General features: G+C 32.5%; 1 protein-coding gene across 3 annotated transcripts; it reads right to left on the reverse strand.

The window, feature by feature from the left end:
* Positions 1-1,203: 1,203 nt before the first annotated feature.
* LOC127710009 (ras-related C3 botulinum toxin substrate 2-like) lies at positions 1,204-9,221 on the reverse strand. Of its 3 annotated transcripts, XM_052215722.1 has the most exons (5): positions 9,041-9,221; positions 8,110-8,181; positions 5,704-5,821; positions 3,953-4,015; positions 1,204-2,069 (listed from the first exon to the last, which is right to left on the reverse strand). In XM_052215722.1, exons 1-5 carry the CDS (start codon positions 9,073-9,075, stop codon positions 1,776-1,778), a joined length of 582 nt encoding a protein of 193 aa, XP_052071682.1. In that variant the 5' UTR covers positions 9,076-9,221; the 3' UTR covers positions 1,204-1,775. The 3 variants fall into 3 exon arrangements, with proteins under 3 accessions (XP_052071682.1, XP_052071684.1, XP_052071683.1); XM_052215724.1 differs by lacking the exon at positions 8,110-8,181; XM_052215723.1 differs by lacking the exon at positions 3,953-4,015.
* Positions 9,222-14,562: the final 5,341 nt, after the last annotated feature.

A 14,562-nucleotide genomic window follows, 5' to 3' on the forward strand; every position in this document is an offset into this window, starting at 1 on the left:
TGAGGATATCCGATTCCTCGTTCAGATAGACTGTAAGGCTTTTTTACGGAAACAGCACTTTTAACAATTCTTTGGTGAGATCCAATTCCTCGTTCAGATAGAGTGTATCGCTCTTTTACGTAAACGACCCTTGTAACAATTTTTTGATGATATCGGATTCATTGTTGAGATAGAGTGCAACGCTCTTTTTGTAAACGAATCCTTGGAACAATTCTTTGTAGGGTTCTGAAGATGCATTTACGTGAATTGTTCTTCAAAAACAGACAATCATCATTTCCGAAACAATTTAATTCTGCATGTATATGCAGTATTAAATTATTTATCCAATAGATTGGATTTTTTATCGATCCGTTTCTAGTAAGAGCCCTTTGATTTAAAGCTGTGCAAGGTAGCATTTTTTTTAACAATTTTAATTCAAAACGAAAGACAATAGTTTATTTGATTCTAGGGTTTCATTTTTAACCTTTTCATCGTTGTTGTTTAGATTGTTTTCCGTCTACATGAAATAATACCTGCATTGCTTTTTTTATCATTCATAGCCGTAATATTTGTATTATATCTTGCTTACTTGAAATACTGTTTAAATTAATTGTTAGTTTATCTCTGTCGTAAAACCTCATACATCGAGTTAAAATGAGCCATTGACAGTTCTTTTTCAGATTACGACCCACCATCCGCCCCAGTGGTAGGAAAGTGTGTATTAGACTTTGGATTTTTAATAACATGTATAATGGCAGCGAACATCGCTGAACAAAAATGATGTGTCAAAATGCGCATCTGGTGCAGTAAAGTATTACCGTTTAAGTTTTAAGGATGTTCGCTTGTCTTGTTTGTGTCTTTTTGTCAGATATTTGGAATCCTCTGGTTTTATCCATGTGATGCCATTAAATCATTTTGCCATCTAACCACTATTTTTCTTTCGTAATTTTAATACATATAGGTCTAGCCATATTTGAAAATTTTATAGATTTCTTGTTCTTTTTTTTCATAGTTTTTGAAAGAAACAAAATGTAAATTGATAATAAAATCAGGTTTAATCCACCATTTTCTACATAAGAAAATGTCTGTACTAAGTCAGGAATATGACAGTTGTTATCCATTCGTTTGATGTGTTTGAGTTTTTGATTAGGGACTTTCCGTTTTAAATTTCCTCGGAGTTCGGTATTATTGTTATTCTACTTTTCATTAAAAATCTAGAGAAAATGATTTCCCGCCAAAGTTTCAATGTCTTGTATCTCAAAAATAAGGACATGTACCTTGCATAATGTTCTGCTTTATTTAGTTCCGTTATATACATACTATGTATTTATAACAGTCTTTTAAAAAGCTTGTTATTTTGAAACGTAGTAGCTAAGATTTTTAGGTAGGTAAATTTTAGATAAATGGACATAACTCTTAAAAAGTCACTGGTGCGTTTGGATTTATCACTGCTTTAAGAATGTTCATAAGCTTCTGAGTAAAAACAGATTGTTTTTGTACGATGTTCCATGAATGCAACGCCGATTTTAAAAAGTATGGCTTTTACAATAGCATTAATAATCTAACGACGTATCTCCGGTAAAACTCTAAGATGATACATCGACCTTGATTGTATATATTATCTTGATATATTTTCTTTGATAATTGCATTTGATTAACAACGGTTAATGGAAACTCATGTAAATTCATCAGTAGAAAGAAATACGTCTTTAGTCGGTTAATGAAATTGCTTTGGTATTTCCAAACGCTGTATACAATTAAAACACAATATATTATGTATATTATTCTGATCGATTTCACAACAAAATGCATGGTCTGCGTTTTGGTTTATGCTCAGAGGGAAATAACACAGCCTTTACAGCCTCCTCAAACACCATTTGCAATCCTTCCTGAGTCTTTGCAGAACATTCTAAATATTTTACGGCATTTATTTTATTTGCTATAGATTGTCCTTCACTGAATGATATAAGCTGGCTATTTTTGTCAACATGTTTTGATTTTCTTGGTACTTCGTCTTGTCTAATGTCCAATTTTGTGCCAACTAAAACGATTGGCGTTCTTGGGCAGTGATGCCGGACCTCTGGAATCCACTGTAAAATAAAAAAAAACTATGAAACGGCAGCATAACTATACTTTTTGTGTGGCTGTTTTAGGAAATTATCTGCAATTTGAGATATGAGGCACGTATGTCAAACATAATACAAGTTCAAATGTTATTAGCTTGTAATCACTATCTCGATTGGGCAAAACTGTATAATCTGAGCAGAGGGGGGATCTAATGTCTTCCAGTCAGTAACAAAGACAACTGCTATTTAAAAACTGGTTTTGAAAAATTTTATTTTAATTCCGAAGTAGACTCAAAACCTAAAAAATGTCCTGTATCTTCGTTTGACGTCGAAAGCTACACAGATAAACCAATATTGAACTGAATCGGTCATTTTGATGAACACTTCTTAAAAGACTAGACAATAAATGATTAAGTTTAGTATTTCAGTAAAGTTTCAGACTTATTCACTGCTTACAGTAAATTCAGTTATTGTTCCGACAATTCGCTTGCACTCAATTAAGATATGTTCAGTTCTGATTGTTCAGTGGTTTTTACTTACTTGTGCAAAAAAACTGTCGAAAAAACTACTAAACAGCACTAAATTGACTGCAAGCATAATGGCTGACCAGCTCTGAATTCACAACAAGAAATTATCTGAAAATTACCTTAAACTCTTAACAGGGCTCATCGTTTGTAGCTTCAGACTTTTCAAATGATGTTATATAGAACCAGTGCTAGAAAAGTAAAATAACAAATTATAAAAGAAACTGTGAACGTTCAACGCACCTTTCTTGATTAACCTTCACCAGGAACGCTCAAACTAAAAATAATAACCAAGGATATATAACTACTTATACATAATTCTTACATTCATGAAACGTGTAGTATGACGTAATATGTACCATTAGTAAACGAAGTGCAGTCTTAAACGGTCATTTTGATATTAACATCATTTGAAAAGTCTGAAGCTACAAACGATGAGCCCTGTTAAGGTGGTATCTCATAAGCTCCGAATTCAGTGCTTCGGTACTGACATGATTTTAAAACATACCTTTCCTGAGTTCTCCGTTGATAAATTATGAAACTTTGCTCCAACTCCTTTGTGCAAAGTTGTGTGTTTTTTTTTTAAACAAATCCCTTGGAAAATTCGAAAATCACCATCACGTTGTGGTTGACCGTAATGAAACATTTGTTTTACAAATGACGACGGATATCATGGATATGTTCAAAAAAATTTACAACAACACGTTATAAATTTCCGAAAAGCTTTTCAGGATTTACCTTCATCAGGAGCTCTCATAGCCGAATATTTGAAAGCCAAGGATGTATAAGAACCGAAACTGATGAAGATCTATATTACCAAAAAAGGACATAAACACCAATACATAATAGACAATCGTAAAGTACAAATCCATCCACAGTTAACTTTTCCTGAGGGAGTTGAAACCTTAGTTTCTAATGATTTCAAAATTTATTAACGGAAGCACTTTTCTGGGTCTACCTTCATCAGGAACGCTCAAAGCCGAATATTTGAAAGCCAAGGATGTATAAGAACCGTAACAATTGTCGAAACCACAACCCCGTCCTCTTCCCTCGAATGTGATCTACCGAATTAAAACTTTATCCCCGGGTTTGTACTTGCATGAGCAACACGACTGAAGCCACATGTGGAGCAGGTTTTGCTTATCCTTCCGAAGCACCTGGTGGGGGTCGTGGTGCTCAGTCTTTAGTATCAGATGGTATGTTTTGTAAACTGCTGTATGTCTTTTGATCGTTTTACTTTTTATGTCATTTTGCCGACTTACAAGTTTGAATGTCCCTTTAGTATTTTTTGCCTCTACTTTTAGTCACTGATTTGGTAGGATTTGCAGACGGGGGGATACAGCGATATAAATACACACTGATTCGCTGATTTAAAAAACTTACTCTTTGAATTACATTTTCCAAACTTGGTCGATGAACAAGTGAAAAACATACAAGAAATACATCCTGAAATTAAATAAGTTTTTATAGATGATATTTGCAAAACCGTTATACAGTCTTTATATACGATATATATCTTGTGTAATCTACTTCTTTGCAAGTTAAGCTGTTGCGAGTTTCGAATAGCACTTACTCTTCCGATGCACCCGGTTACTTTCTGAATAGAATTGTTTCAATTTCTTTCCTTTCTTTTTTTTTCTTTTTTTAGTTCATTAAGACTTAAGCCTTAAGTTAAGGTTAGGAACATTACGTAACTCAATACTCGATTAAAAGACCATGAAGATTTTTTACTTGACGTCTGCATTATGTTTTTGTGTGTGTGTGTGTTCTTCATTTATCTTCACTATGTGTCGTCAGCTTGTGTATTTGTTTGTGTAATCCAAAGACCTTTATGTGATAAAAACAGACAATAGTTTACAAATCAAGTTGAAAAAGCAAAAGATTGTTGCCAGCACACTTAGAACATGTAGAAGTTTTATTATAAAAAGGGTGTCACGACGATGAGGTGAGGAAGGGGACATGTTTTTTAAGAAGTACAAGGTATATAACTGTTTGACAAGCTGAAAATAATATGCAATATCTGTGTCACAGAAGACCACGCACGTGTTCTATTTTTTTAGTAGGACATTACCGAATGCGACTTATCTCGGATTTGTTAGTCATGAGGATAACACAGAGAATGGCATACCCTTTCATAGCAGTGGAATTCAATCCCTATTTTTCATGTAGCTTGATTTGTGATTTATTTAATGTATAGGTTTTTGTGCGCTTGTTTTTCTATCCACCATTGGTTGTCTTTCTTTGAATTAAGAATTATAGGTTTCATAACGAGTGAGAATTGGATATCGCTTGCTATCAACTTGAGTAGTTTAATTCAAATATAATGATTTTTAAAATTAAAAAACTAGAGTTGATTTCAAGCGATACCCAGTTATCACGAGTTGTTAAACCTATTTCTCTTATGATCAACACTCGCATTGTGTTAAAAGTTCCGCGAATCGTTGATCTAGTCTATTGAACATACCAGTATGACCTCATATGTCATATGTCCTGTTACTGCGTCAAAAATTAACATCATACATTTTAAAACATTTGGTGCGCTCCATAATGTAATAAAATTTGACAAAAAAGAATATTTTCAGGTAAAAAATGTGAGGGTTTTTTTAATATCGAAGAAATCACATCTGTCAGTTGAAATGGACAAAATATACATGTCTTATCCTTTGAAAGTTGTCAATGACCTAATGAATAGCCAATGCCAATGTCGTAATATCGATGATATCATGACGCTGGATAAGCCAATCAAAAGCAGTTTTCGTATCACGTTTTCGTATCACACTCCGTGTAGTGTGACACGAGAAATATCTCTTCATGCAAGATATAGATAACAGGTCACAACCATAAAAAATTGTATGTATCGCACTGAGGTATCTTTTTTCTTTTGTATCATTTATTTGCTTCTAAACTTTAGAGAGAAAAATATTTGCTTTTATCTATATCATTTTAAATCGGGTTGATATCGGTCTCATTGGCAGTCATATCACACCTTCTATTTTTTTTTAAATATATGCCTAAATGACGACAAATAATTGATAATCTACAATATAACCTGTCATATCACCGACCTTATTTTTGTTTAATTCATATTCCCATTCAACTTTGAACGTTAAGTCTAGATAGTCCTGAAAACTCACCGTTAGTGGATATGATAATGGACGGAATCGATCGTAATCTTCTTGACCTGCAGTATCCCATAATCCTAATTCTACATAAATGTCATTCACCATTATAGTTGTTTTGTAATTATCAAATCTAAATTGAATATATATGCAGTATTTTTAATATAAAATCACAATAAAGTTCTGAAATTTTTCATACGTTTCAAATGTTACTAAATTTTTAATTTTGAAATAATTTACAATTATCTTGTTCACAAGCACGACTAAAACATGTCTTTTATACATGTATTTTAATTCAAAATTAAGTGATTGTGTATGAGCGACAGATTGCTAACTGGAGTTTCAACCATTGAAAGGTGTACATTGTGTGGACTCGTCTCAATCAAATTTGCAATCTAGCCATTGTGTGACTGTGCTATGGTAATTTTTTATATTCTTCTTTTTCATTTTTGCTTATGTGCTTGGTCTATATGCCATTTCGGTTTTCTTTGTTGACCATTTTTTTGTTTTTATAGTGATTAAGATTATAACACAATGTTGACTGCTGTACCCCTATATAACATACCTATTATGTCTGTTTGTTTTGTTCACACATTGTTTTCAATATAATGGAATTGTATGCGACGGTCATACAAGTGAGAGGTTCAGCTAGCTATAAAACCAGGTTTAATCCACCATTTTCTACATAAGGAAATGCCTGTACCAAGTCAGGAATATGACAGTTGTTTTTCATTCGTTTGATGTGTTTTCGCTTTTGATTTTTCCATTTGATAATGGACTTTCGTTTTTGAATTTTCCTAGGAGTTCCATATTTTGTTATTTTTCTTTTTGTAAAATGCGAATGGGAAATGAAATCCTTATAGATATTGAAAATTTAATGTTTATTTAATATTATATCATGTTGATGTAACATTATCTACAGAGATAATGTATGCTAACAGCTTTGGAACCTAGGTTATATACTAGAGTATAATATGCAGGGGAAAATTGTATTATCTCCTTAAATTATATTCTCTTTCAACCATGGCTATAACCGTTAAAAGAGAACGTATTTACATTAAAACATAACTTATAGTTTTCAAAAATTTCTTAGCCGAATCTTCGTCGAACCATTTCCAAAGGTCAGTAGATAATGATAATGACCGGGTTTGTACTCACATGAGCAATACGACGGGTGCCACATGTGAACCAGGTACTTCTAACTCTTCCGGAGTACCTGCTACCACCCCCAGCTTTTGTTGGGCTTCGTGTTGCCCAGTCTTTAGTTTTCTATGTTGTGTTCTGTGTACTGTTGTTTGTCTGTTTGTCTTTTTCTTTTTCTAGCCATGGCGTTGTCAGTTTATTTTCTACTTATGAGTTTGAATGTCCCTTTGGTATCTTTCGCCTCTCTTTTTTAATATATCTGATAAATTTGGTATATGTGTGTATAATGATGTCTCCGGGCGTACTAAATAAAGACAAATCCAGAAAAGCGCTTCGGACGCATGCAATTTATAAAGTGTACATTTTTACAGCACTGGGTCGATACCAATATTTTACATCCTTTCTTTTCGATTTTATATCTGATGTTTATATTGAATGTGATAGGTAAATAAAGCATTTCTGAAAGTAATTATATCTTTCAGTCCAAATTCCGTCTGGCAAAAACTACGTTAGCTGGATTTGGCTACTATTTTAGGTACCTTCTGGTTATAGAGCTCTTCGCATGTTTCAGTACATCATTGGCTATTAAATATTTTGGCTTTTAGTGTTCCTGATCGTTCAACTTATAAAGTATTATTTTCAGTTGTTTCCGAACGATAATTTAGTAGATAGATAAGCTATGTTTGAATCCAATTCAATAAAATGGAGGGAACCAAATCTGTTAACATTTACAGGGTATTTTTAATTTTAACAAATAAACGTACTTCCGAGATATTTACACAGATCAATAAGTAACAGGAAGTTAACTTTGTTACATATGATTTATAAAAGATAATATCTACTACGAACTACAACACGGAAAACACCTTCCCTTTTGAAGATTAAGAATAAAATACAATTTAGACCACAATGATTTTTTTTTTGTAATTTGAAATTATGAAGACACGTTTAGGAAGAGATAAAAGAAAGGGATTTCTTCATAAATAAAACATGCGCTGTAAGGTGGGTGTAGTTGGTAAAAAATTATGCCGGATAATTTTAAAAGACACAATCTATTTCATTAGTAAAACAAATAATTTCAGAAAACCCTGCGATCTCTCTTTTTTACTATTTTCCTATCTATCAGATGTAAAAGACCATGCAGAATTTCAGCGGATTTGTTTTATTACATGTAGATAAGCTTAAGCATATTCAAAGATTTAAAATTTAAATTAGAGTTGTCTTTTAACAACATATACATTTTAGATCGACAATGACTTAGATAAAATGTGTGCTTACATTGTGGGAACATAATCTTCATTGAAGGTATTCGTGGAAAAGCATATCAATAAGCACGTTTTCCCAACATTTCTGAAAAAATGAAATAGAAGTATCTTTAATTGATATTGTTTGGCAATTCGTGGTGAAGTGGATGTTGATTATTGGTAGGCCATATTTTTCTTAAACTTTCCAAACATTTTTCTAGCCTGTCTATTCGCCAAGTCAGAATGCTATGCATTCTAAGGAATATTTTCAAAATCGTATGTATACCAAAACCTCGTAGTTGGCTAATCCAACCAATGTCGTGACGTTATTTTCTTTTTATGGAACGTACAATATAATTCCCTATAGTCATTTAGATTCTGCAATAGCAATTTTGAAAAAGAACATATATTGTAAATTACAGCATGAAATACATTATTGTGATTTTAGAAGGAAAAGGTGCAAATAACAAGAATATGTCGTTTTTGTGTGTGTACAAAACGTATTATTACGTCATCATGTCTGTCGATTTTGTTGTATTATGTTCTGCGTTTTTAACGTAGAAGAGTTCCCAGAGTCAAACAAGTAACGTCATATCAGAATATCAGTCATATGTTCGTGTTGTTTGCTCTGACATTTAATATCAGTTTTGCATATTTCCAAAATTTAGTCAAAACTTTTTTCCTCGACACTTTAAACACAAATATCATAAGTGTTTATGTAGTATTTAGCTTACATTGCAAATGAAGAAATGATAACAAAGAAGGAAATGATTTTAGGATCGAGATATATACAAAAAACTTTAATACTAAAACGCTTCAAAATAAAATTTTGATTTATGAAAAACAATAAACACTAAAGACTGATGTTTTGTCTATTATTTTGTACTAATATGATATGTTGGTAACCGTTTTCTTTAAATTATTCATACTAAAAATAATAACAAAAATATTCATGTTTTACTCACCCGTCACCGACTACAACGCATTTGATATGTTGCATTTTAAAGTTCCGATTATAGATTAACCAATTTATAACTTCATTTCAGCCCACTTCTAAAGATTTATTGACATTTTGTATATTTACTTTATAACTTGATAATAACATATGTTTTTGTTCTTCCTGCATGGATTCAGTACAAACATTGTTTATCAGGGCATTACGTGTACTTGTAAATATAAACATGATTAACATAAATTTACAAAAGAAAAAAAGGATCGATTTCAATAAAACAGGAACCCAATTGTATTAAAACGATACGAACAAGTATGAATAAATAGATACATAAAAAAAATATTTAAAAAGTAACATTTTTAGGAGTAATATCATATAAACATCTCTCAACATAGACAATTTGAGGTACTAGTAATCCGTTTCCATAAGAAAGAATAGTTCATATATCAAAAATGAATACTTCTGTGAAAAAAAATATCATACATGCATAAAAAAATCCAGAAAGATTCATTTACCTTGACGTTAAAAATGCAGTAACATTTTATCGTTATATTCATCTATTCGCTGTTATTTGCGTAATTGAATAGAGAAGAGAAACGGGGAATGTGTCAAAGAGACATCAATTAGACCAAAAATCAGAAAACAGCCGAAGGCTACTAAGGGGGTCTTCAACGCAGAGAGACAATCTCGCAACCGGAGGCGGGCTTCAACTGGCCCCTGAACAATAATGTATACTAGTCCAACGAAATGGATGCCACACTAAACTCTGAAATATAAAAATGACCCAAATTATAAAGAAAAAAAAATACAAGACTAACAAAGGCTAGAGGTTCCTGATTTGGGACAGACTTAAAAATGCGGCGGGGTTGAACGTGTTAAAAGATAGAGGGACGAAAGATACCAGAGGGACAGTCAAACTCATAAGTGATATCTCATCCCTCCGTTATACCTTCTAGCCTATGTGGAATAAACAAACCCTTCTGAATAAGTCTGTTTAAAGGTTTTGTTAGCTTTTGAGATGAATGACGAAATTTGTGTGCTTTGGATAGACATTTACCATAATAGATTGGATGTGAAATGCTAGAACATATAAGATGTCTGCACGTTGATTTATATTTACGAATGATGTCCTTGTAGCGATGATAAGATTTGGAAAAGTTTTGACATATTTGTGGTATCGAAAACTCTGGTGTAATAATTTTTCCGTATTACAGGGATTTCTTTCGTTAAAATCAATTACGTTGTTACATACACAAGCGAATCGAACAAGTTGAGATATATAAGCACCATACGATGGTGCCAAGGGAATGTCAACATCTAAAAACGGATAATTGACAATAGGAAATGAAAACAAACATCTCTTTTCTCGTAAGTTGTAGTACTAAGCCTCTTGTTACAGATATAGATATCACGATCCAGGAAAGGGCAGTGTTCATTATTTGTATTAGCTTTTTTTAAAGTAATTTCAACAGGATAAATCCCTTTAGTGTACATACTTAAGTCGTCATTATTGAGAGCCAAAATATCATCTAAATATAAAAAGTGTTATTAAATTTTTGCATCCGATGTTGTTTCGATGGATCTTTGCTGATTTTAGACATAAATTGTGATTCGTAACAATACAGAAACAGGTCCGCAATACGCGATAAACAGTTAGTCCTATTGGAATTCCGACAACTTGGCAATATACGGAATCTCCATAGCGAACAAAACTGGTATCTAGTAAAAGTTCAAGCGCACGCAGTTATTATATCAAAGTAGGTCCATTTGACATATTTCTTCTGTTTGTTGTTACTGAAAAATAACTTAAAAGAGTTTGAACATATAAAAGTAATATTCACATTCCCGACCTTTCAAATGCCAATTTGATTAGGTATGTGATGAGATTATGAAGCAGAGTTGTATATAAGGTCGAAAATTCAAAACTTTGAACAGATTCGAAGGCACCCATATGAGCATGCAATTTATCAAGCTAGAACTTCCAACCAATTTTCGACACTCCAAAAGTAACTAATTCCATTATGTTTCGTAGACCTTATTCGAAAAAATTATTACCAGGTTTTTGATTGTACCAAGAGTACTTGAAAGTAGAAAAGACAGTTTAGTAGTGAAACAATGGCTTGGCGACGAAATAAATCTATAGTTGTAAGGTATTATGTGCAGTTTCGGAAACCAGTACATAGTTGGAACTTTTGAATGTCCCCTTGGTATCTTTCGCCTCTCTTTCATGTTATTCGGTTCTGATTGTAAAGAGGTAGCAAACGTTTATGTTTGTTAATGATGTCATTTTCCAAAAAATTAGTCAGTTGGGATGTTGGTAAATTTGTGATTTCCTATTCCAGAACCTCCATATAAAATTTACGTCTGACAATAATGATGACAATAATGCTTGTCAGCCTTATTAGCCAGGACAAACACAAATTCCTTGCCGAATTCTTTTAGCTTATGATTGATACGGGAAACAGGGCAATAATGGTTGTTGTTAGAAGTAAAATGTTCTTTGAAATGTTTAATACAAAAATACCAACTAATTTCATTAATGAATTAAAAAAAGAATGAACGGATTTTTGTCAGATTTTTTCGTTTTATTCATTTTGTACAGTAGGTATGGAGTGAGTCATGAAAGATGTCATGACACTCATTCTAATTGATAATTGACGGTGGACGATATTTAGATCTTTTTCTAAGTAATGATTTTAACGTAGAAATGATGTTTGCGCTCGATTCAACAAAAAACGATCTAGCAAATATGTTAAGCTAATTAAGATTTAAGATGAAGATTAAGATCGGAAAAGGAGGTAATACTTGATAGGAGATAGACAATTGCTTGAAAATAGACAAGATTTAAAGAAATATTGTAAGGGTTTAACTGTGTGAAAATATATAGTCTATACATCGCAAAAGCCGAATGGTAGAATTCCAGAAGACAACATTTCTATTAAATATGTAGCCCAGTCATCTCTTAAGGTTTCTTTAAATCCATTAAAAGTTTATAAACTTATATGGATAACAACATTTTTGCAACTCGTTCCTACGATAGAAATAAATGTTTATACTAACTGATGTATGTGCACATAACAGATAAAATATTGGCGTATACATATGGTCATTTGCAGTTTTCCCAACCGGAAGTATAAAATCATGCTAATATGCTAAGAAAAGCGTTCGTTTGGCCGTTAGGTATATAAATACGCAGCTACGTCCAGTCGGAATTTGAACGTTAAATTCGATACCTTCGTTTAAGGTGGTACCTAACACTACAGGGAGATAACTCTGTAAAAATCAGCTAAACGTTTTAATTACGTTGTATTGTTAAGGAAATATTAAGCTTCTCAATGATCAAAATTAGTGTTTGTCAAACTGCTATATAACTAACGAAATTTTTCTGATAAAGTGGTTGGTTCAAATTTTTTGAATTTTTTATATTTTTGTCAAAGGGTCAAAGTAAACATTTTGTCAAAATTTTATGAAAATTAAACGAGCCAAATTAATATTAGTCAAGGTGTTGGGTACCACCTTAAGAGGAGTGTCACGCTCTTTGAACACTTGCATGTTTAAATTCAAAGAATACGTGCAACAAATGTTGGAGGGATCAGTAGGTGTATGAGCATGGTTATGCACAATTTCTGCCTCCAACTAACACATCTTCGTTTCCCTGTCTAATAGCATATTTTTCATTAAGTTCGACCCACTTTTCAGAAACCATCATTTCCGAAACATAAATATACGTGTAGGTGCGACTGTTTTGATTGTTGTTTTTTAATGTGTGTTTGTTTACTTTATTTTTCTCTATTTATGTACTCTCTGGTTTAAGGTGGTAACATTTACTTTAACAACAGAAATGTGAAAAGCTAAACAAGTTGATGCCGTTTAAACATTGCATATTATGTATATCATGTGTTTGTACTACTAAGTATGTCTAGTCTGATTACTAAGTTGAGTGAGGCTATAGTTTTCTCATTGATATTTTGAAGCCAACGTACGCTTGCAAATTGTCATGTGAATTTCACGTGAAAATCTCACTTGATATTCACGTAAGCCATAATTTCCATGAATTGCACATTAGTTTCACGTAAAATGAGACTAACGTGAAATTCACGCGATCAAAATTTGCCTGTGTATGAAAATTTCAAACAAAGTGTACAATCTTTAACTTGTATACGAAATGAAAGAGAAATCGACGTATGCGTACTACTTATTGGTTTCAAATTTTTATATGTATCTATATTTTTAAACTTTATTTTACCCAACGAAACGTTATGTCCATCTGACCAAAGAAAAGAAAATACGAGCATTTGGGGGAAGGGGGGCGCATGGGGGAGGGGGAATGGGAACTTTCTTTTAATCAGTATACACAATAATTATACTTTGCAAATACTGGCACTCGATGATTTTAATGTATTGTTTTTTTGTTAAAATTTTATTTGTATATTAACCCAAACTTGATCTACTTCTGATTTGATTCATACATATATACATTGCATCTTTTTTTTTTTATTATTTATAAGATTTATAATGGGGATATTTATAGCGCCCGTAAATTTAGATGCGATCAACGTAAAGTAATTGATCCTTTGAATAAAACGTAGTTCTTAAAAGTTATTAATTACATGTAATACCGTAGCAAATTCTGTAAATATCTTTTTTTATCGGTACGCACATAGATTTTATTTTAGATAAATTAAAACGCTACTAAATATGTATCTATATACTGTTATGAACTGTGGTCCTTCATCCTGTCGATACTATGTCCTTATATTTAGGCATCGCATAAGCTTTTCACAAATTGATTCTGACATCTTTATTCTAAATCTAATGGATGTGTACTTTTCCTTTGATACTTCAGTTTTTTATAACACAATTAATGTATCAGCTTTAATTGGCTTCATTTGTCTATACCTATATTTTGGCATTGCACAAGGTCATGTTTTTCTCTGAATGTTAATGACGTCCTTACACTAAATCCATTGGATGTTGGATGTGTACTGATTGATAATTATGTCTTAGATACAGGATTTTATTAGTTGTTATTGGCTTTGAACTATCTGTCAGTAACTGCGAATACTCTCTGATCTTTACATAGTATCTTTTTTTTTGTTATGGGATGTATAGATACTCTGCCATGTCCGGTCTTTGTTTTCGTAAGATGTTTTCTGCTTTGTATCCATCTGATGAGTTTATATATAAAAGAAGCAATGGTATGATTGCCAATGAGACAACTCTCCACAAGAGACCAAATGACACAGAATTTAACAACTATAGGTCATCGTACGGCCTTCAACAATGAGGAAAGCTTATACCGCACAGTCAGCTATAAAAGGCCCCGAAATGACAATGTAAAACAATTCAAACGAGAAAACTAACGGCCTAATTTATGTACAAAAAATTAACGAATAACAAATGTGTAACACATAAACAAACGACAACCACTGAATTACAGGCTCCTGACTTGGGACAGGCACATACATACATAATGTGGCGGGGTTAAACATGTTAGCGGGATCCCAACCCTCCACTAACCTGGGACAGTGGTGT

This window comes from Mytilus californianus, unplaced genomic scaffold (assembly GCF_021869535.1).
Source record: "Mytilus californianus isolate M0D057914Y unplaced genomic scaffold, xbMytCali1.0.p SCAF_7, whole genome shotgun sequence".
Lineage (NCBI taxonomy): Eukaryota > Metazoa > Mollusca > Bivalvia > Mytilida > Mytilidae > Mytilus > Mytilus californianus.